This window comes from Botrytis cinerea, chromosome 1 (assembly GCF_000143535.2).
Source record: "Botrytis cinerea B05.10 chromosome 1, complete sequence".
Classification (NCBI taxonomy): Eukaryota; Fungi; Ascomycota; class Leotiomycetes; order Helotiales; family Sclerotiniaceae; genus Botrytis; species Botrytis cinerea.
This window is the reverse complement of record NC_037310.1, coordinates 1,652,616-1,675,480: the sequence shown is the minus strand read 5'-3', so window position 1 is coordinate 1,675,480 and position 22,865 is coordinate 1,652,616. Positions and strand designations below refer to the sequence as shown.

General features: G+C 43.9%; 7 protein-coding genes across 10 annotated transcripts, besides 1 other annotated feature; 3 read left to right on the top strand and 4 right to left on the bottom strand.

Annotated features, from left to right (window-relative positions):
- Positions 1-120: 120 nt before the first annotated feature.
- On the bottom strand, positions 121-2,554 carry BCIN_01g04600 (hypothetical protein). The gene is made up of 3 exons (XM_001547242.2): positions 1,671-2,554; positions 1,199-1,603; positions 121-1,133 (listed from the first exon to the last, which is right to left on the bottom strand). The coding sequence occupies exons 1-3, from the start codon at positions 2,081-2,083 to the stop codon at positions 1,043-1,045; spliced, it is 909 nt and encodes a 302-aa protein (XP_001547292.1). The 5' UTR covers positions 2,084-2,554; the 3' UTR covers positions 121-1,042.
- A 4,652-nt stretch (positions 2,555-7,206) lies between these two features.
- Positions 7,207-8,168, bottom strand: BCIN_01g04590 (hypothetical protein). Of its 2 annotated transcripts, none has more exons than XM_024690478.1 (2): positions 7,843-8,168; positions 7,207-7,675 (listed from the first exon to the last, which is right to left on the bottom strand). In XM_024690478.1, the coding sequence occupies exons 1-2, from the start codon at positions 7,911-7,913 to the stop codon at positions 7,498-7,500; spliced, it is 249 nt and encodes an 82-aa protein (XP_024546247.1). In that variant the 5' UTR covers positions 7,914-8,168; the 3' UTR covers positions 7,207-7,497. The 2 variants fall into 2 exon arrangements, with proteins under 2 accessions (XP_024546247.1, XP_024546248.1); XM_024690479.1 differs by having other exon boundaries at positions 7,994-8,168.
- Positions 7,839-7,913: a sequence feature (Short protein (BCIN_01g04590, ATZ45735.1) was converted to a misc_feature.).
- A 348-nt stretch (positions 8,169-8,516) lies between the features above and the next one.
- BCIN_01g04580 (hypothetical protein) lies at positions 8,517-10,814 on the bottom strand. Of its 2 annotated transcripts, XM_024690477.1 has the most exons (3): positions 10,139-10,814; positions 8,856-10,084; positions 8,517-8,790 (listed from the first exon to the last, which is right to left on the bottom strand). In XM_024690477.1, exons 1-3 carry the CDS (start codon positions 10,692-10,694, stop codon positions 8,788-8,790), a joined length of 1,788 nt encoding a protein of 595 aa, XP_024546246.1. In that variant the 5' UTR covers positions 10,695-10,814; the 3' UTR covers positions 8,517-8,787. The 2 variants fall into 2 exon arrangements, with proteins under 2 accessions (XP_024546246.1, XP_024546245.1); XM_024690476.1 differs by having other exon boundaries at positions 8,517-10,084.
- A 919-nt stretch (positions 10,815-11,733) lies between these two features.
- Positions 11,734-14,598, bottom strand: Bccao1. Its single transcript, XM_024690475.1, has one exon. It carries the CDS (start codon positions 14,037-14,039, stop codon positions 12,090-12,092), a length of 1,950 nt encoding a protein of 649 aa, XP_024546244.1. The 5' UTR covers positions 14,040-14,598; the 3' UTR covers positions 11,734-12,089.
- A 153-nt stretch (positions 14,599-14,751) lies between these two features.
- Positions 14,752-17,444, top strand: Bcphs1. Its single transcript, XM_024690474.1, has 3 exons — positions 14,752-15,400; positions 15,451-16,416; positions 16,483-17,444. The coding sequence occupies exons 1-3, from the start codon at positions 15,378-15,380 to the stop codon at positions 17,324-17,326; spliced, it is 1,833 nt and encodes a 610-aa protein (XP_024546243.1). The 5' UTR covers positions 14,752-15,377; the 3' UTR covers positions 17,327-17,444.
- Positions 17,445-17,543: 99 nt separating this feature from the next.
- Positions 17,544-20,002, top strand: Bcphd1. Of its 2 annotated transcripts, XM_024690473.1 has the most exons (3): positions 17,544-17,775; positions 17,881-19,867; positions 19,954-20,002. In XM_024690473.1, exons 1-2 carry the CDS (start codon positions 17,736-17,738, stop codon positions 19,647-19,649), a joined length of 1,809 nt encoding a protein of 602 aa, XP_024546242.1. In that variant the 5' UTR covers positions 17,544-17,735; the 3' UTR covers positions 19,650-19,867; positions 19,954-20,002. The 2 variants fall into 2 exon arrangements, with proteins under 2 accessions (XP_024546242.1, XP_001547285.2); XM_001547235.2 differs by having other exon boundaries at positions 17,881-20,002.
- Positions 20,003-20,644: 642 nt separating this feature from the next.
- On the top strand, positions 20,645-22,500 carry Bop2. The gene is made up of 2 exons (XM_001547234.2): positions 20,645-21,381; positions 21,444-22,500. Exons 1-2 carry the CDS (start codon positions 21,019-21,021, stop codon positions 22,095-22,097), a joined length of 1,017 nt encoding a protein of 338 aa, XP_001547284.1. The 5' UTR covers positions 20,645-21,018; the 3' UTR covers positions 22,098-22,500.
- The last annotated feature ends 365 nt before the right edge of the window (positions 22,501-22,865 follow it).

Below are 22,865 nucleotides of genomic sequence, written 5' to 3'. Positions count from 1 at the left end.
AGAAGAAATCCAATATCACAAGCAGATAAAATACGATACAATAAGATAGATAGACAAAAACAACCCAAGCCAAGCTCTCGAAATTCTCGGTTATGGGAATATAGGGTGTAGATAGAAGAGTGTGTATTTATCTATGGAATTGTTGCTGTACATATAGATGATATACATGTAGATGCTATATCGAAAAATAAACGAGCTAATGAAGGGGCAATAGCTGTGTAGGCTTGAAAGAGGAAATGAATAGGTATGTATGAATGGGTGGATAGTGAATGAAGTATGAGAGGGAGTGAGGATATGGGTGTAGAATTCAATAAGTAGATTAGGCAAACTATTACTCTACTTCTTTCTCATCTGTGCTCAATTTGGGGGGAGGAATGCAATATAGATAGACAGACAACCAGACAGACAGACAAGATGTGATATGATCGATACATCAAGGACATAGTCAAGATGAGAAGAGACGAGCTGAGATATCAAGAACAAAATTATGTAACTATTAAAAGATTCACTAAGAGGTGGTGATAATAATATAATGTAATATAGATAATCCATCCATCCATCATGTTCTCATATTCTCCAAAAGACGTAGATAGGCAGAGAGAAAGTTCGTATTACGATCCTGCTTTCCTTTCTTCTGTCTCTTCTTCTGTCACGCCTTTTGTTCATGTCCTGACATAACCGAAACCAGTCCTTGCATGGACACTGACTGACTGACAGACATGTAGGTGTTTTCGAGAAAGTAGGAATTATATTCGATAGTTTTCCCTCGCACCCATCCATCATTCATTCACGTCTGCATGTATGCATACAAACAAACAAACATGTCCGTCCCGTTCATCCGCAATGGTATCGTAAATTAACCTTCATTCGTTCCCGACCCCATGTCCTATCATATCGCATCGCATCCAAGGAAACCCGACCAACAAACTCATGAACCCACATTTCCATCTTCAAAATATATCATGAAAGGTTTGTGGATTCTTTTTAAAGATATGTATGTATGTGAAACAAAAAGAAAAAGAGTTTTTGTGCTTGTGGAGATTTAGACTGTTTCGCGCTCAGTCTTGCCACGACGTTCACGTCCCTTAACAGACCATGGGAAATGAGCGACTGGAATGACGAAGAAGGAGTTACTGAAGAGAAGTAAAATGTTAGTTTTCTGAATCCCCTGTTGAAATGGATGGGGACAGGAACATACCTATCATCTGCAAGACCAGCCAAGGCATTATACCATGCCATAAAAGCAGCGAATATCCCGAAATATCCACCCGCCTTGATCGCACCGGAGAGAGCCACTCCCGTAGCACTGGCGCGCAAGTGACCGACTCCAAGACATAGGAAAGCCAAATCGAGGAAGAAGAAGAGCAGGAAAAAGGCAACGGTAGAGCGTAATGTGCAAAGCAGGAGAATGGTCGTGAAAATGAACCATCCCATGAGGAAAAATCCGAATGCGTTGTTGAAATCGTTGACGCCGGAACCGGTGGTTTCGTACGAGGATACAATCTCGAATCCACCGGGTGTGAGCACAATTGCGAGGGAAATCCAGAATCCGCCGTAGGATGAGAGTGCGGTGGCTCCGAAGGTGTTTCCTACTGCCATTTCCCTGGATGCTTGTTAGCGGTTGTTATTTTGATACATATGTATGAGCTCAGCAGGTATTTACTACATACCACATTCCAGCAAGCAATTGAACAAGACCACCATAGCCAAACGCAAGCGCAATAACAATACTGGGTTTGGTGACACCAGCCGTTCCGATATTAATGAGAGACAGGACGAAGGTAGTCAGAGCGAAAGCACTGAGACCCAAAGGTGCGGGATTGGCGAATTTTCGTTCTGTCGTAGGTTTATAGAGACCGGGCTGAAATTCTCCACCAAACGCGGGGAATCGGGCGGATTCGCCAGTATTCATGTGTGCCAATGGGTTTCCTCCATAATCATATCCTCGTGAGATGTGGGCATTGGGGTTGCTGTTAACACCTCCTCCATTGATATGGGCATGGTCCTGGGTATGAGTGAGACCGGATTCACTGGTGTATTCCTTATTGAATCCATTGTTCTCTGTGGTGGCGGGGCTAGCCATGATGACTTCGACTGTCGAGTTTTATATGTTGTGTTTCGAGCAAATCAAGCTTATCAATATGATGTGGTGTGGGTATGGGAGCCAAAGTTTGCAGCTCAATCTCTTCTGCTGAATAATAGATAGCAATACGATTGGGATTGGGGATTACACAAGGGGCAAGTGAGAAAAAAAGAATCGAATTTCTGAGAAAGGGATCAGAGGGGAGAAGGACATGGAGATATATACGTGAAATAGCAGACGACTGGCGAGGGAGGATACCTAGGTAGGTAGCATGTCCATCGGATGCAATGGGGAATGGGGTAAGGAAGCTTGCTTCATGAATGGCTCCATGCAATCCGGGGCGCAGCTTGTACGTACCGCGGTCATGTTGTTTGTGTTTATTACAAAGAAAATGAAATTTGAGTCGTCCAAGTAGCAATTTGCGAAGTGTTAGCATTGACCAATCCCATCTTCTGTCTTTGTTGGGTGTCCAATAGAAAAGCAGAACTTCGTAATGATTAGCACATCGACACACGACATGCCGAATGGAGTATCGTTTTAATCCTTGACCTCGTCATCCACCAGAAATCTCTTTGCACACTGGTCCCCTGCCGATTATCCCAGCTCGAGTCGGATTTACGATGAATCGTAAATTGAAAGTGTCCATTGTGGGGAAACGAGATGGATGTGGGATGTTTGTTGGCTGTTGGTCTTGCTAGATTCGTCTCGCCATTGTTTACGCAGTATGGGGATGTCTTGGTCTCCAGATCCTCCTCGTCCATTTGTCCTGGATACCGAACCGGTGGTCGTGATTGACATGTTCGGTCTGGTATTGTCCCTTCTCCCTGGTATCACTTTGTCGGAATCCCTGGGTGAAACTGCTGACCGTAGTGTCTGTCCTTTCCACAGCTAGGCCGCGAAAGGGAAGTAGCCAAAAGGGGATCGTTTGTAATCTACAACCCACAACCTACAACCCACAAACTACCCATTCGCCTCCTCTCAGATCAGCCTGTTTGCATTTGGTTATACTAGCACTCTGCAATGATACTGCAATGGCAGCCACGAGAGAAATCGCGATAGCTTATTGCTGGAGAATGGTTTGGAGCATTGTCATTGGCTTGACAAAGACCATTACATTAGTGAGCTTTACATCAAATTCTACATTGTATGGCTTATTATTTCAAAGGGACATTTCCATTATTGTTCCAAAAGTCATGGCACGACGATCAAAATCCCTTCGGGAGACAGACTAAGCTTAAAGGGGTATCGAGCTACAGTCAAAATCACACGCCCCTTCTTTAACCATTTTATCCGAGAACCTTGTGATATCAGATATCGTTTGTACTGGGGGTTTATAGAGTTTAAGATTTCATATTTCCAACCACCAGAATTGGTCTGTGTTGATCGAGTGGGTATGATGAGGAGAAGCTGGGGAATCGAATGGCAAAATGAATGACAGTTGTTACGGGATGTACGGAGAAAACGATTTCAAATCAATTTACCGTCCGTCAAGCTCGGGAGAAGCTCAACATTTTGATGGTAGCTGACTCGGATCAAGTATTGATTTTTAGTCCATACCCTGGATACTGCCCTGGGTCCTGCCCTGCCCTGGGTACCGTATTACGGTCAAATGCTGTTATTTTGTTGAAAGCTAGGATGGTTTGTCGCCGAGCTGACGGGTGCATTTACCTCCAGGTAGACTGTGTATGGGGTAGGGTTTGTACCAACCCCTGATTATGCCACGCCGGACGTTTGCCTTTAGGAGGAATGATAAGCGCCAATCATAGAAGCCTTATGGAACGGACAGAAAAGTCTCATAAAAATGCTAATTCTCAAGCCTAGAACCATCATATATTTGCAGCAATGTTACTTACACGAGGACTACACATTAGGCTTTCCTTTTGCTTTTCGATACTTACCTGCCTCGGTTGAACATCATAAGATCCAATCCATTCAACATAACTAGTGGGTGAATTCTCAAAAAGGCACACCCATTCGTGCGTAGGTAGTAGGATCACTGAAGAACAGAAGAAAACACGGGAGTTGCACACCGAAAGGAACAGCAGACTGACTCACATCTAAAACATGCACACAATCGCCAGCCCAACTTCATCCCCAACCAACTCGCGTGGAGAATTCCCGAGCCTTCTAATAATTTTAATTGTGAAAGGGTCGAATGGACCGAAGCGAGTACAACGGAGGCTCGTCTTCCAGCACGAAGTATGCACCCCATTTCATCGAATAGCGAATTTCAACGTATGCTTACACCCCATGAAAGAAATGCAAATATCCTAGTAAGAAGCATCGAATTGGAGTCAAGGGGTTACCGAGCTAGTACTGTACGAAGTAGTATTTACGGAGTGTAGATTAGCTTACCTTTACCGCGCCAATACGAACGAAAAGCTTATTCCTAGGTACACCAAGCATTTCCAGCTTCGAAAGTTAGTTGGACAAGTTCACGCGATGAACATTATTTTCAAGACATAAAAACGTTACACAAATCCCTTTTGTTTTTGTTTTTTTTGGTTTCTCCAAACTTTAACGCAAGCCACCGCTCTCATGCCCAGATATAAGTTTCTGTGTTTTTGAACGCTTTGACGTACCCAGTCTCTATGTGAAGAATAACGCTTGCGGATCAATGGAGAAATGGCTTTAAGGAAGTCTGAAGATATGATGGCATTTTAGAATTTGAAACAAAGAATCTTCAAGTACCGAATTCGTGAAGTACGACACGATACGATATGATATCACATTTTTGGCTGGACTGAAGCGAGGGGAGAAGAGACGGAAAGATGAAGAACAAAGACAACATGGTTGGCATAACATAACATAACATAACATAACATAACACCCTTACTAAGTACATGCTAATTGCATGAAGTGAGTGAACAAATAGAATTGCGGAAATCTCGGTATCGAAAAAGGAATAGTTTGGGTCCCCGGCATACATTTCCGCTTTGTTTTTCTGGGGGGAGGGGAGGGGTTCTTTTGCTTTTGGACTTTCATCCGGACATATCTCCAGATTTTATAGGGGGTGGTGACATTCCAAATTTTCAATCTTGTATTAGGACAGACGGACGTGAGTGATCGTGATGGTTGTAAGTGAAAATGGGTTTCGTATAAATTGTCTAGGTGTGTTTATTACTAATACGCGAATTATCATGTGATATCTCTCATTCGATGTTCACCGGCACCGAGAATCCAGAATCCACACGCCATAGAACGAACAAACCCTTCTATTCAAGAGCCAAACAAATCTCGATAATTTGCCATCAACCAATAACCAATAACCAATAATCTCCAACCCCCCAAGCATCTCTCCTTGGCTTCTGGAGAAAGCCTGTAGAACTCAACACAACATCTCAGCTCTCGGCAGCCCAATACCACTCTACTCCACAATAATATCGATAATAACACCTGTCGATGTATCTGAATCCGGAAGTTGATGTGCCTCTTTCCCTCTGCAGATAGTGAGGAGCCCGCCAGTCTGGTCGGATCTCAACATGGGGATATAGATGCATGCACGGAGTACTACGTGGCCATTTCATAAGGTTTGGGCTTTGCTGAGGTTGCAGTCTTGGGCGAGAGTGAGAGAGAGGGGGGACGGCTGCGTTTACTTTTTGGCTTCGGCGCGTGAGTTTTGATACGTGGGATCGCTAGGTACATGATAGGTGAGGGAGGCGTTTATTTATTCAACATCTTTCTTTCTTCGCGAACCAAATGCATACACGCACACTCCATTTGCTCTATGTGAAAAACGGATCATTGCTCCAACTACCTGAATCGCGCACGCAATCACGGACACTTTTTCTTGGCTAAGATCTACAGGTGAGTGCACCCATAATTACACGGCAGCGTAATGAATAGCTTCGGTACTTGTACTTATTGAAACGAAATCCTGCAAAATCCAATCCAAACTGTTGTTATTACCATATATACATGACAGTAATAAATTCTGTACTTGGTGGTAAATCGCGTCCGGGAGGCACGGCAGTCGCCACTCTAAATAGTGTGTTGAATTGTGCCTGGATGATCATTGCATCTTCGTTTCACATCCTCGGTTTGTGGATTCGGGTGGAAGGCGCGGGCGGTGGAGCGGAGATGGAGATGGAGAAAGAGGAGGGGAATCGGGAGATTCTTGATGAAGATGTGTGTGGAGGAGGTTCTTTGCTGCTTTCTCATGCGGACGACTGGAATAGAGATCCTTGGATGTCTTTCCGTATGAGTGTGCGGGAGATGGTACTGGGCTCTTGTCTATCATTTCTATTCACGAGAAATTGTGTGAAGTTTAACCTTGGAAGTAAGTTGTGTTTTTTCTTTTGGCGTGCCACTATTCGATATTGTAATTCCATTTTCAATCATCGGCGATTCGCAGGACATAAGAAATGAACGTGATCACACAAACTCATCTGAAGGGTTTGTCGGTCAAAACAAGAGATTCTAGTTCCAGTGCTCAGGAATTCTCCTTCACACCGTGTCTTTTCTGACACGTGTATTGCCAGTTTCTTGTGTGGGATATTTATGCTGTCTGAAGTGGGAAGAGAAAGAAACATCGTTATATCTTGAGAAAAAGGGTTCCATAAGAAAGATTCATTGGAATAAAAGGCATTAGCTACCATGCATATACTACCAGAATCGAAATCTCCCAAGCACCCCAAGCCATACTCAAAACTCCGTCAGTACCCTAACTCACCCTCAAGGTACCTCTCAGAGACTTTGGAAACCAAGACAGCAACACTCTCGGAATCCAAAAACATTAAAAAAAACAACAACAGACGTGATTCATCTGGTGGTGACCATAGGATATCTGAAATTGTCGCAAAACTTTTCCTTGCGAATCTGCATCTTTACTCGCAAGTAGGTGTCTGCGAACGCTCATAATTCACCAAGGCTCTTTTGACTCGCGTCTCCATCGCAGAGGTGGTGACCATTTTTTTGCTCGAATAGAGGGGTCTTGCAAGGGAGGGACTTCACATCCTCGTTGTTCTGTAGCTTCTCGCCTTTAACAATTCTGATATCGTTGCCGGTCACATCAGTGGTGGCATTCATTACCATACCACAATTACGAAGTTTGGCACGGAGTACATTATCAAGTAGGGCAGCACCGTTGAATGATTCAGACCATTCAGCTCACGCTGCATCAATGTCTACAACATCCAGAAATTGGAGATCACAACAATGCTTGTTTTCATAATGTCGATGTAATGTCGTGAAGACCTCCACGTTCTGAAATTCCATCAGAGTATCGCGAAGCAGTCCTTCCGGACTCTGCTCCTCTTCCACCTCATCAAGGTCGACATGATGTGCCCAGGATAATACCGCCAGCGGCGAATCTTCTTGAACTCCTCGCATCACAAAGAATCGGGATGTCAACGCATTTCAAACATCCGATCCCTGCCGTAGTCGACGAAAAGTGTGTCTTTGTCGAAGTCAAACTAAGTCTCAGGACAGGAATCTTCCGTACCGAAAGCCTTCGCATAGAATTTAGGTACACCGGGGGTGCTAACGGCTATAATGACCGAATCCACGCTCGGTGACGATATTGTTGGCATGAGCATGAGCAAGGAAACGATGAGCTTTGAAGAGAGCGATTCTATGTGAGCTGCTCTACTCCTATTAATAAGATTGATTAGCTAAGTTGCATAACATGATTATGTATGGATGTCTCTGATAGCTTTCTTGATGCGAAAAGATATTGAGAGCTCATTGCAAAGCTCCAGTCTATATGAAATGCAGTGTGGGTGTTTCTCTCTGTTTGGCGAGGAGGCTGTTACAATCACCTATTGTTGCGACCGACGAGAATTGACAATCGGAATCCGACGGACTTTATAAGTCTGCTTGTGAGACTCATCAGATCAAGAAGCTGTTTTATCGTGCTCAAAAACGAAGCATTTTGTAAGATAAAAAGTATCAATAAAGTGAACGGCTTACATATGGTGATAGTAGTAGTAGTAGTAGTAATAATAGTAGTAGTAGTAGTAGTAGTAGTAGTCGTAATAATAACCAAGAGAAACCCCAACAAAAGAAAGACAACTAATAAGCATCCAATAATTCAGACTGCAGTCCCACCCACAATCAAAAACTTTGGAATAATAAATGCATTTCCAATATTACCCAGTAATAAGTTTTTTATATTTTTTTATTTATATAAATCCTCACTCAAATCGATTCGCAACAATGGATCTATGAAATCGACAACAGTATGTATCTTATCTCTGGAGTTCTCGAAACCAAAATCTCCAAAAAAAAATAAAAAATGGCAGTTTTAATCTAATTATTGAAAACGCGAGAGCTCATGATCTCTTGGCATTGGTAAATGGTGTGGTGCATGGCGTTACCATACCTTGAGACTTCATGGTATAGTTTCACTAATATCAAGCAACTTCTTGGTGATAGCGTTTCCGTGGTTGCAATGCTTTAGTGCTGTGGAGTCTTGAGTATGGATTTCGAGCGGTATATAAGATTTTTATTTATTCATATATGAAACTGCTTTATATGTATATATATATATGTGTGTGTGTGTGTGTGTGTGTGTGTGTGTAAATGTATTTCTCATCGTGACAAACTAGTATATATACATGAATATAAACATGAATTTCTAACCTAAACCTCCCTTCCCTCTTTCTCTCGCTTCATCTTCATCTTCAATCTCACTTCCCCACTTCCTGTCTAACCACAATCCTCATCCTGCTCACACCCTCCACGCATCCATCTAATACTCCTCCTCACTATCACACTCATCAGCATCGACCCAAACAACTCCACTCACATCACCCGCGGACTCAGCACCCACCGTAGAAGTAGAAGCAGAAGCAGAAGCCGACGAAGTCTTTACTTTTTTCGTGTGCGTAGATTTAGTGTGCTTAGTACGGGTTTTGGTCGCGAGAGTGGTGCTTGCAGGGGCAGGGGTCGAAATCGCTGCTGCGGACGAAACTGGTGCAACGAGGGAAGCGGAGGCGGAGGCGGAGCTGGAAATCTCGAGACCGGCTGCTGAGGAGGCGGAGAGTGCGGGGGCGGAAGAGGCGGGGGAGGAGACGATGGCTACGTTAGCTGAGGTAGATGCTACGACTGCAGCGGCTGAGCTAGCGGCAACGGTAGAAGCAGCGGAGCTAGCAACTACTGCTGGAGTAGAAGAAGCAGTTGTAGTGGAGTTACCGCCCAAAGTAGCACAAGCGAAAGACATTTTCGACACTGGAGTTGCGCTATCCTTTGGAGTGCTCAAATCCCATGTCATAGAGACGTAAGGCCAGCAAACCTTGTCGGTACCGATGGTAACGATATCACCACTTACAAAGGCTTCGGTGGAAACGACGGCAGATCCAACAGTGGCACCGGTGTTGTCAATGACTTGGAAAGAGGTACCTGCGTATGTACCTGAGCAGCCCATGGGGACTGGTTGACAGTCTGGGGACGTGAGGGTTTCGTAGGTGACGATGGAGTATTGGGAGTTGACGGCGGCGATGTGGACGTTTTGATGATCATCGGTGGAGGACTTTGTGAGCCAGGTTACTTGGGTGTCACCTTCTGCGGCGCCAACGGTGGAAGAGGCTTGGGCTCCAGCGAGGGTTTTCTTATCGGTCATGACGGAGATGGCGACGTTGTGGTTGAGCCATCTGGGTGAGCATTGAGTGTATCCGGTTCCCATCCAATCGTTCAGGGTAAGATCGAGAGCACCGCGTGATTGCCATGCGAAAATATAACCATCGGAGCCTGGGATCGAGGCCAAGTTAGAGTAGGATCCGGACATACCGCCCATGGGTTCACCACTGACACCGTTGGTGGTGTTCTCGTTGGCGATCTTTTGACCGGACATGTATTGTGTTTCGGTGTTCAACCAGATATCACCTTGATCTTCAGCGCAGACACTTGCGAAGGGAGCGGCATCTGCAGCTTCGATAGCGATACCGGTGTTGTGGGAACAACCGAAACTGCTGCTTGCACCGGAAATAGATTGGAGAACTCCGTCGTCATTGACGTATTGGATGGAATCACCGAAATGACCAGCATAATCGGTAGTGTAGGCTATAAATATCTGTTAAACTTTCACATCATCAAAAAGAAGAAGATAATACACACCCTCCACGACGAAATATCCAGCATAAAGACCAGCAGTAGCGGAGTAAACAAGATCACCATTAGCATCTGGAGTCGAGGTCAACATATCCGAAGGATGAACTCCTGGACCATTCAACGCCGTCTCCCATGTCTTGGTGCCATTGGTATATCGGATGATGGAAACAATTGGCGAACCATCTGTAGGAAGATCAGTAGTCCCTGTCGCATTCACCGTTGCCATCAAGGCAAACCCATCATTTTGGGCCACCAACCCGGTAGCTTCATAAGCGGTAATGGAAACGGCCTCGCCGACGGCGCTGAAATCGGTGAGAGAAACTTGCTGCACGTATACTTTCGCATAGGTGCTATCGAGGTAGGCAAGATAGGCCGAGTTTCCATCTGGAGAAACGGAGAAGGGAGTGCGGCGATGGTGAGGAAGACCGGTCCAATAGGCGGCCTTGATGGGATCGAAATTCGCAGCTAAAGCGAGAGAGTCTGGGAAAGTGGAAATGCTCGCATCTCCAAGAGCAGAAGTGATGCCACTGGCAAGCACGGAATAAAAGAGTGTGGAACGCATAATTGCGTGTATATGTAATTTTGTAGTAAAGACCGACGATGAAGAACTTCAGTTCTCCAGGAAAGAAAGATCTAGAATAGACAAGAAACGAAAGTGGGTAGGTGTAGAAAGCAAGTATTCACATCACGAATGAGAGAGATGGAGTTGCATCTTTATTTGAAGTTTGAACACTGCCCAAGCCAATTACCGCTGGGCTCCATCCCTTCCATCAATGCCTGCCATGATCTGCTTAAGATTATCACACCATGCGAACAAGCAATTGAACAAATCTTCCGTGGTGTTTCCAAATGAATTAATTCATTAATATATTTGATTGTCCGAGCGGATAGGGCGAACAGCCCCTTGAAAGGAACGACGAACTAGACCGAAGAAGTGATTGTGGGGAGATTTGACACATTTCAGATGAAACGGACATCAAGGTTAAAAACCAACAAGCTCGTATTGTGTTTATTGTAATAAGGAAGTCATGTTCTTAGTAAAAGAAATCATTATGGGCAAGGGTAAAACTAAGCAAGTCGGTTTGTAAGATATATCGTAGAAGTTAAAGTTTATAGAAACATCCGATTATTAATAGGAGAAGTCTTCGTTTTATACGAGGACACAGCAAGTAGACTACCGACGTCTCTAATATCTATCTACCGTCAATCCCTAAACCCAAATTACAACATATAGAATAAGCTTAATTTAATTCAATTCATACAAGGCAAGCAAGAAAAGATCTTCATTTTCATATTCATCTTCTGTACCTACCTAGTACCCACCTACCGAATCACCTCATACTCCCCCCACCCTAGTCACTCCACGAAGAACGCAAACCCTCTCCATCTATCCAGCCAACATCCAACATCCAACATCCATCCTCAAATCCCCAGATCCTCAAATCCTCTTTCTATCTAGGTAACTACACTTCTCACAATATAGACCATACCCTCCCTACAAGTCCAACCAAGCATCCATCCAACCATCCAACCATTCAACCAAACGCATAAACAAATCTAACCCAAAACAAATCCCCGCTCGCCTCCCCCTTCCCCTTACCTCACCCCCCCGAAACATTCCCTCGCCGCTTTTCCACCCCCCCTCTCAAGCTCCCTCAAATTTTCACTATATTTTTCGGACATTCAAAAGCAGCATAACGTCCGTGGATCCACTATATAAACATCACGTTTCATGTTGAGTATCGATGGATCTAGATTTGATGGGATGAAGTATTTTAGCCTACACAGGTGAATTGTGGCAGACGATTACCCGTATGAATGAATAAGAGAGTATGTTTGCATTGCAGACTCTGATTTATTAACAAAAAGACCATCAACCAGACGCCGTTTGAGATTGATGTGCAAGGGTATATAAAACATCAATACAGAATAAATTCATCATAAACCACTATAATCATCATCCGATCTTCTCCAAAAGCCACATCCGCATCGACATCCATGAATGCATCCATATGCTCTCATGGCTGGAATTCTTCTTCTTCAAAGGAAGATGTCGAATAGTCTCTATTGGTCGTTGATTCTCAATCTCCTTTTCATTGAACCAAGCTCCATGTAATCCATACGGAACTCGCTGCGGAAGGTGTATTTTACATACAACGGTTTTCATATCCCTCGCATCGATAACCCAAAGTTCACTTTTTGCTTGAGGACCCGCAATATTATGTTCATCGAGTTGTGCCTCATCAAAAACATAAGAGAGTAACCAGCCATCATCTTCTGTCTTGCCATTTTCTCGGGGTACAAATCTTGACTCTTGGGCGTAGAAACCTTGTGGCAGTTTGAAGATTTTAATGGGATCATTTGGATCGTCCGAAGTAAGAATTTCAGTGACCGTTCGTGTATCAACACAACCTGTGATGGGGAGTTGATTCGTCTCCTTTCCACGGGCGATTAACGCGAGTACATCTACTTTGACGAGTGAATCAATTTTGACAGCACGGCCAAGAGCAGCTCCAAATGTGCCATCTGATACCGAGCAGCCGTAAACGTACTGAGCTTCAGCCATGGCTAAAGATTCGCGCATTGAAGGAAATTCGAACGGTATTGATGAGAGAGCAAATTGATGACTTATACTATTCTCCAAATTGGTAAGCGGAAACCGATAATAGTACAATCGGCATTGTTCTTCTTCGATTGGAGCAGTCATTGGGTTGTTTTTCGGAATAGGAGCTGCAACATCACCTGCGCTAAAGACTAGTGAAGCACTTGTCAACCGGCAGGCTAACATATTAATTGATGTTGTTTCCTTGCTTTTGGTAGATGTGTTAACGGCAGTTTCGTCCCAGCTATTGGCGGTATGAAAGATGCAGCAGGCATTCGTTTCAAACCATCGAATATGTTCAGGTTCCCATCTTGGGAAAACACCAAACCTGGAAATCCCGGATGGGTCATATGAGACCACAGGTTCGTTACGAGCAAGATTCATGGGGTCGAGAGAAAGAGGGAGATCCATGATTATGGTATGACTAAGGGATACACCAAAATCATGCATCATCTTTGCGGATTTGACTCCAGGGACAGTTGCGTTGACGAGTCGTGGGAGCTTATTAGGAGAATCATTATGATCTGTGCTGGGTATAATAGAATAATGTACAAAAGGTGCAATAAATGTAGAATGAAAAAGTATGAGTTCGTTCGTGATAGGATCGATTCTAGGATGTGCCGTTGTCCATTCCTTCATGAAACCAATGAGTCCACTTCCACCAAAGACTTCGCCAGACTTTGTGTCTGTGATCGGCTCTCCTTCTGCTCGAACACCGTCGTACCAGCCGACAGTCTCTAAGCCTGGTAAGGAAATACGCATCGGTGGTCCACTCTCGCATGTTGCTAAGGCTCTGCCATCATGGTATACTACACTGGTATTTGCTACGCTGATCTTCTTGATTGCCTTTGCAGATCCAGGTAGGTTGGAGAGGATGACGAGGAAAATAGTTCGGAAAATTCGTAGAATAATCGTGAGAAGAGTCGAGGCAGGATTAACGAGCGTAGCTATGCTCGGAAGAATGGGTAAACGGAGGGATGGTGTTGAGATACTTGAGAGGTATGTATCGGTAAGGATATATTGGTTGACGAAATACGGATGTGCACTACCATCTTCCGCCCTTCGAAATGCTACACCACTGAGCATTCCATCTCCATCGAACCAATGTGCATCCCTACCCAATTCTTCGTTTGTCACCGGATTTCCTCCATTGCGTACGTATTCTCCACCTGCCAGTTCCTTTGGGATAACACCAGTATAGATACAAGGTGTCAAGGGTTGTGTGCGATGTATAGGCGCGAAGTTCCCATGAAGATATGGATGTTGCTTCCTAAACGCGATCTTTTTCTCCTTGACGAACGGCATGAACGGAAGTGTCAAAGAAATGCTGCGATTGAGGATTCCTCAACATGAACATGTGGAGAATAAAGTGATTTGACAACGGTAATGATTGACTGGCATGGGTGTGATCTACGTAGGTAGGTAATGCGTAGACAAGGTGGAATTTGTGAATAATTTCCCAAGACAGGTACGATATGATGCTGGCGATTGGTGTAGAGGAAGATACCTACATACTCTCATGAAAGTTTCTTTGTGTTCTTGCCTGCTCGGGGGAAAGCGTTTAGGAGCTTCAATCCGAGGAGGAATATTGCGTGGAAAGCATCATTCCTTGGTCTTGTTGACCCCTCGCCCCTTGACGAATGAAAAGAATAGAACGGAGCGGTAGTTGATCAAGGTATCTACCAAGGTCAAGCTTGGTATGAATCTACCTTGGAGTACGAGAGTAGAAGGAACATGACGACAATATATTACTCGCATACGAGGTAATGGCCAATGGCCTGCTGCTTTCCGTCCTAAGGAATCGGGATCGGAATGTGGCTTACTAAGATCTTACATACACGTCGGTAGGTGATGGGAATTGATCATGGGAAACTGGGATGAATGAGGAATGACGAGATGGAGAAGTGAACCAAGCGATGCACAATCAATCGGTGATTACATAATACACATCGATCCAAAAAGTGATGACGACATGGAACTTTGATACAATTGGCAACCACCATTTTCTCGATTCTACGCGTTATTCACGACCATCTATGTATCCGTACCATATCATCCACCTAGTTTTCTTCATACGTACAATTGAATCATGGGAGATGCACTCGGTAGATAATCTGTCACTCACACCATTAGCGCGGGGATGATTCAGCCAGCATTCTTGCTAGACTCATAACGGACTCTACCTTGTTCAGAATGGCATAGTGCAGTGCAGTACGGTGCAGTATCAATAAACCGGAAGGTGCTGCAATACAACTCACCTACTATGTAGATTGAGCCATCAGGAGCCGCTTCCCGTAACCGTAAATGCCAGTCACACCTGAATACTACGAGCGGGAATGCTAAACCCTCGAACCTAGATTTATACGACCTGCTGCGCACCGACTACTTTTCTTCCGTTTTGCCAGCTTTGGCTGCTCTACTGGGATGCCACTTCCATTCCAACTTTTCTTCATTCAATCCCAATTAGCGAGAAGTCTCACCGCATCTCTTCTCTTCTCATATTACCTCGTCGTCTCCCCGCATCAATTCACCCGTTTTCTATCTCTAGGGTCTAGATAGAGTCTCTAGTCTTGGATTTTGTATAGAGATGTCTACATTCTGCTGATCTGGGTACCATCAATTTTAACTTTCCCCCGCGTCAAAATGGGCTTCGAATATGCCTTAGTGTTAGTACATTGACCCCTATATCTCGAGCAGGAAACTGACCATCATCAAGCCATCTCAAATATAACATCCCGCCAGCCATCGTCTTAACATTCATTTACCGGCCTTTCGTTCGGCGGATAGATGTATATAAGATTCTATTCCTCATAGCTATTGCTGTCGTTTCAACCATTCCTTGGGATTCATATCTCATCAAGCGGAAAATATGGACATATCCACCTAATGTGATCATTGGTCCTAAACTATTTCTGATTCCCGCTGAAGAACTATTTTTCTTTGTGATACAGACATACAATACGAGTCTTCTATATTTGCTCTTAAGCAAACCCGTTTTTCATTCGGCCTACCTTGGCGGCTGGGAGTGTCCGGGTGAAAAGAAACAGAAAGCTTGGGGTTCGCTGGTTCCGCCGGTTTCTTTAAAATCTGCGCGAAGTTTAGGGCAACTAATCCTTGGATCTCTGATTCTAACGGGAGGCTTCCTCATCGTGCAAAATGCTAGAGGAACGTATTTAGGATTGATTCTGGCTTGGGCAGGACCATTTGCCCTACTACTGTGGAGTCTCTCTCACGAATTCTTGATGAGACTTCCATACACAGCCACTCTATTGCCAATTGCTGCATCCACTTTATATTTATGGATAGTTGACACATTGGCATTGAAAAGAGGCACGTGGAGCATCGAAACAGGGACAAAATTAGGTCTGCACTTATGGGATGGACTTGAAATAGAAGAAGCTGTGTTTTTTCTTGCAACCAACATACTTATTGTGTTCGGTCTTGTTGCTTTCGATCATGCATTGGCTATTTTGTTTACCTTTCCTGACTTGTTTCCAACTGTTCCCGAATGTCCCTCTCCCAAAATGCTGGTGTGTGCACTTTTAACAGACACATGCAAGTACGATAACCTTCGCATTGCAGGTATTCAAGAGGCTGTCGAGCTATTGAGACAAAAGAGCAGAAGTTTCTATCTGGCAAGCTCCGTCTTTCACGGCCGCCTACGAATTGACTTGATCCTGTTGTATGTATTGCTTTCCTACAGTACCATGTTGGCTTTTGCTCTGATTTTTTTACTAATTTGGGCTAGATACTCTTTTTGTAGAGTTGCTGATGATCTTGTTGATGATGCAAACACTGATTCTGAGGCTCGCGAATGGATCGCCAAACTCACCCACTACCTTGACCTAGTGTATGCATCAAAAGAAACGGCCAATGTGGCTGCTTCGTGCCGTTCTGACGTTGATAAATACATCCAAAATAGCTTTCCACCATCTTTATATCGGACGCTTCGCCTTCTACCAACCCACATTTTGTCGCCTAGGCCATTATACGAGTTACTGGAAGGATTCAAGACAGATTTAGAATTTCATCAAGCAAATCGTTACAAAAATACTGGTGAATTCCCCATCAGAGATGAGCACAATCTTACGATATATAGCAGAAGAGTTGCTGGGACAGTAGCTGAAATGTGCTTGGAACTAGCTTTCTATCATACTTCAGCTGTTGTCTTGTCGCACCGACGTGACGAGTTGATTCGTGCCGGGGCTCGCATGGGAATAGCTCTACAGTATATTAACATCTGTAGAGATGTAGCAACGGATGCCGCAATCGGAAGAGTCTACCTTCCATCTTCTTGGCTCGAGGAGGAAGGCTTGCAACCTCAGCATATTGTGGAAAACCCTACCGGGCCAATCATTGACAAACTGAGAGGAAGATTGTTAAACAAGGGGTTTGCCATCTACCAGGAGGCTCGCCCTGCTATTGAACAAGTTCCAGAAGATGCTAGGGTATCAATGAGAGTTGCTGTTGAAAGTTACGTTGAGATAGGAAGGGTCCTCAAGGAAAATGAATACAAAGTTGCCCAAGGTCGCGCAACAGTACCCAAACTGAGGCGTATCGGAGTTGCTTGGAAGGCGTTGAGGCAAGGCTGATAAGTTTTGATATATCATTAATATTCTATAATTGTATTATGGACTTCCCAGCATACCATTTCCAGCAACATAAATATAAACATAGATAGGGAATTGAGACATATTTATCGAATCACCATACTGTCATGTGATTTGGCTTTGCACTCGTGTCCGAGGATGTTGAGCTCGGACCATTCCGAATGGAAACATGGCAATTGACGATGCCCACTCAAAAATTGGATGACACTTCGATCTTGATCTTGCACTGCCGGAATGCACAAAGTAAAACCAAGCATTATCTCTTATCGACCGATGTTGCGTGCGCACTACCCAGATAGGTAATCACTGTCTATTAATTCAACATGTGAACAATCTCGTGTTCTACTGGTCTTCGTACCGTATATTTCAATTCTGCTGCCAGAAACTTGTAATGGCGACCGCAGAAACGAAAAAAACTGCCATTGTAGTGGGTGAGTGCTGATCCAATTTACCTCTGTGTTTTACTCCCCTGGTCCCCATGCACTTTGTCTCCAACACAAGTAGGTGTTCCATGAACTAATGCTTGTGGACAATAGGTGCGGGGGTCGGTGGCATTGCAACGGCAGCACGATTGGCAAAAGCAGGCTTCTCTGTCACAGTACTTGAAAAGAACAGCTTTACGGGCGGTCGATGCAGTTTAATTCATCATGATGGATATCGATTCGATCAAGGGCCTTCCCTTTTACTTCTACCCAAGATGTTCAAAGAAACATTCCATGATCTCGACACTTCACTCGAAGACGAAGGGGTGGAGCTACTCAAATGCGAGCCTAATTACAATTTGTGGTTTGGAGATGGAGAGAAGTTTGAACTTAGTACGGATGCGAGTGTAATGAAACGAGAGATTGAGAAATGGGAAGGAAAGGATGGGTTTGAAAGATACTTGCAATGGCTTGGAGAAGCTCATCGACACTACGAATTGAGTGTGCGAGAGGTTTTGCATAAGAACTTCACATCGATATTCAACATGCTACGGCCTAGTTTTCTTCTCAACGTTTTTGCTCTTCATCCTTTCGAAAGTATATATTCTCGAGCTTCCAAATACTTTTGGACAGAGAGGTTAAGGCGAGTTTTTACCTTCGGGAGTATGTATATGGGGATGTCTCCATTCGATGCTCCTGGCACATATTCTCTTCTTCAATATACGGAGCTCGCTGAAGGCATCTGGTACCCGGTGGGTGGATTTCATGCTGTCGTTGAGGCTCTCGTCCGCATATGCGAGAGATTATGTGTCGATATACAACTCAATTCACCAGTCGATTCGGTATTAACGTCCCACGACGGCAAGACTACAGCAGGAGTTCTTTTATCTTCCGGCAAAAAGCTTAACGCAGATCTCGTCGTTATTAATGCTGATCTCGTCTATGCCTACAATAATCTATTCCCGACGTCCAAGTCCACGTCGTACGCAAAATCCTTACAGAAACGAACGGGCTCTTGCAGCTCCGTTTCTTTCTACTGGGCTCTCTCCAAGCAAGTTCCACAACTTGATACACACAACATATTTCTCGCAGATGAATATCGCGAATCGTTCGACTCTATCTTTGATAGGCAGTCCATTCCTGAAGAGCCTTCGTTCTATGTGAACGTACCCTCGAGAATTGATCCCACTGCCGCCCCAACAGGTAAAGATTCCATTGTAGTTCTCGTTCCTGTTGGTCATCTTCTCAATTCAGCTACGTCCAATCGTCCTCAGGGCGATAGCTCTGCCACGTCTGGTACTGGTATTCCAAAAGAACAAGACTGGGAGTCTATCGTAAAGTCTACTCGCCGAAGAATACTGCAAACGATAGAATCACGAACGAAATGTGAGCCGATTGAATCATTGATTGTTCATGAAGAACTAAATACGCCTACATCATGGGAATCACGATTTAATCTAGATAAAGGATCCATTCTCGGGCTTTCTCATTCTTTCTTTAATGTCCTCGCATTTCGACCCAAGACCAAACATCCCGAGATCAAGGGTGTGTATTTCGTAGGTGCATCCACGCATCCAGGAACCGGTGTACCTATCGTTCTGGGCGGTGCAAAGATTACAAGTACACAAATCCTGGACGACTTGAGGGTGGAGTGCCCATGGAAAGATAAAAGCAATGTGGTTTCCGATGAGGGGGTGATACAAGGGAAAGGGACAAAAAATCTGGATATAATTGTTAGACAAGGAACGATATCAAGTAATTCTGGGGTTTTCATCTTGGCTTTAATAGTGTTGATATTTACGACGGGGTACATTAATGGTAATTTGGGAATTTCGTGGGATGGAGAGACGAAGAGAACATGGGAAAGTGAAAAAGCGTTGTAATTGCCATCACAATTCTAGATATCCATCTTTTTGTTGTCGGATTCATTGTCAAGGTCATCAAAATTGATTGATAAGTTAAGTCAAGATACGGTTATTACCTGTGTAGTTTCTAGCGGACCGCGAAGTCTAGTGTCGATATCTAGCGGACCTCTTCCGGACCTAGAATGGTCTCCTCTTTTGTCTATAGGTCGTTATGTCATCTCGTCATAAGTTCGAATGTGAGTCAGCCCACTCAACTGCCATCCGGATTAGCATTGGTCTAATAAGTGTGTGAATATCTAACGTTCAATTTCTTTTTGATCAGATGTTCAACCCCTCAGTTGCCAAAAGGCTCTCAGAATGCTCTATCTTCAAGGTTTATACCCAGACGTCGATCGAGTGGTTGATGGGGTGGTTGGAGTCACATCCGGTGATGTTCGTCAATACTCTCGGGAAATGATTGATTCGTTCATGTGGTGTAATGAATTTGTATTTTCGGAGGCTCGGAAGAGACGGGCACTAAGATCTTGAGGAGGTTGAGCGATTTGTAGAACGACATGCTCGTTGAGGACAAAGTAGGTCTAGAACTTCTCAGTCACAAATCAAAAAAACAAGCTTTTTGTTTTGTGGATTTGATTTTGTGGGATGGAAGTTCATTGAGAATTTGAGATTTACGGTTTTGTCCATAATGGGACTGAGTATCGAAGTCTGTGCCCTTGTTACGTCAAAGTCTATGACACCTCTATCCTAATCCAATCCCGACTGTCAACCGAGAATATCAATCATTCGCTATATACGCATTTGAATGTCACTCGGGCCCCTAGGAAAGTTCCCCTCATCTTGTCATCATTGTTACATTTTTAAATCGTCGAATCAATTGGGAATTAATTAATATATGACATGTTCGCTGCTATCATTTCCTCAAAAGGCTGTAGTTTTAGCGACTAGAAAATTCTCTAGCCGAAATAGGTACATTTAAGTACGCATAGTTGGCAACAAATTCTCTGTCCCCCCTCGTTTTCGTGTGGATAATATCAAGCAGATCTACGGTATATGGAAAGTTTTATATATACAAATCAAGCTTTTATGTGGCGATCCTTGTTTGTTGCCCGCGTTTGTCATCTAGATCTTCAAGTCCCGATGTAACATCGATGGCAGTATCGGCAATTTGATGATGTCGATGTCGCTGATTGTAGTATGATCGAAGATTGAACAGTTAGCTGAATTTTGAAGTCTTTATAAGCCGCTTCATCCAGTTTGGAAATTGTGTGTATATTCTTCTATTTCTAGATTATACCAAGATTTCTGCTTAATTCTCATATATACCCACCCCTCTTCATATTGCTTGTTGTTGAAATAATTAACTATTGATATCCAAACATTCATCAATATGATTGAAAAACGAGCCAACGATGCATTGCACGCAAATCCAGATGTTTTTCACTACCCAGCGAGCTCCGATATCAGCATCACAACCCATGGAAGTGATGTGTATTGGGCCATTACTGCTGCAATGGCCTTTGCAACTATAGTTTTCCTGGCTTTGAGCTTCCGAGTTCCACGAAGCAAGCGTGTCTTCCATTACATCACTGCGGCCATTACTATGACGGCCTCGATCGCGTACTTTACCATGGCGTCAAATTTGGGCTATGCTTCTATCATTCAGGAATTCCAACGAAGCGATCCTAAAGTCAGTGGTGTATATCGAGAAATTTTCTACGTGAGATATATCGATTGGGTTGTCACAACTCCTGTAAGCTTTCCTGCTGTTACCTTCTTGTGTGGTCAAGTGCTAATACTCCTACTTTTTTTTAGCTTTTACTTTTGGACATCCTGTTAACTGCAGGTCTTCCATGGCCAACGATATTGTTCACAATCTTCTTGGACGAGATTATGATTATCACCGGTCTCGTTGGTGCTCTCGTTGCATCTTCTTATAAGTGGGGATATTTCGTCTTCGCAATGGCTGCCCTCTTTGGTATTGCTTGGAACATTCTCTTCGTCGGAGCTCAACATGCCAAAGCTTTGGGCAGTGAAGTGAATAAAGTATACTGGACTTGTGGAGGCGTTACCATGTTCCTCTGGTTTCTCTACCCTATCGCCTGGGGTCTTTCAGAAGGTGGAAATGTCATTGCACCCGATTCAGAAGCAGTCTTCTACGGCGTTCTCGATGTCCTTGCCAAGATTGGCTTTGGTTCTCTCTTATTGTTTGGTCATCGTAATATCGATCCTGCGCATCTGGGTCTGCATATTAGGGATTACAATGAACAGCCAAGGACATTCAATGACAAGGATGTTGGCCATCATAATGGTGCCCATCATGATGGTGCACATGTTCCGGTTACGAACAATGGTTATCGTGAAGGACAGAATACTCCAGCGGCTACTGCAGTTAATTCAAACCATGCGGTTAATGATGCGGCTTACAATAATACGGGTACTGTTCCTGTTAATTCGTCGGTTGTTTAAACAACGGGCTTGTGATCGCTTGGACGATAAAATGGTTAAGGGATTTTGGATCCGGAAATGTGGAATAGAGGTTCTAGCTGGGCATGCTATGAATGTCTATTCGACATGATGGCATGTAGGCTCACCAAAGTGAAAAGGTGGAGAATATAAGTCGTGGAAGTCTCGCACTGGAAACTTTTGGTTCTGCAGGGATGAGCATGGGAATATGCTTGTGCTTTTTTATGTGTTTTACTGTTTAATGATAATGTGGATGAGGGAGATGAAGGATATAAATATTTGGAATTGGGCGGGAGATGTGGATGGATTGGTTGTTGGCGATGACTTTTTTTTTCTTCTTCTTTTCTTTTCTAGTGTATCTACTTTTTTACTTTTTTCCTAGATGAATTATGATGATTGTGATTTATTTGATTGGAAATTGTGGAGTAGAGCATGGTGTTTGTGTGAGTGTGAGATGGTGTTTTGATATGTGGATTGTGGAATGAGCGTTGCTAGTGTGACGAGTGTATTGTATTTGCTGATGAGTTAGAGTTGTATTGTTATCTCGCTCACTGTGTTTCATGAAGTTTATGGAGGGTGGGTGTGTGTTGGGTTGTTGGTATATTCGTATGTTAGTACTCGTGGGTGGAGAGGCAAAGTATGTGAAGTATGCAATGCATTAGTGATTGATTAGGATTTTTTTGATGGAATGTTTTTATATTGAAGATTGGTTTTGTGGTTTTGTGGTTGTGTGGTTGAAGAAGGTGTTGTGCGATTGAGGGGGTGGGGGTA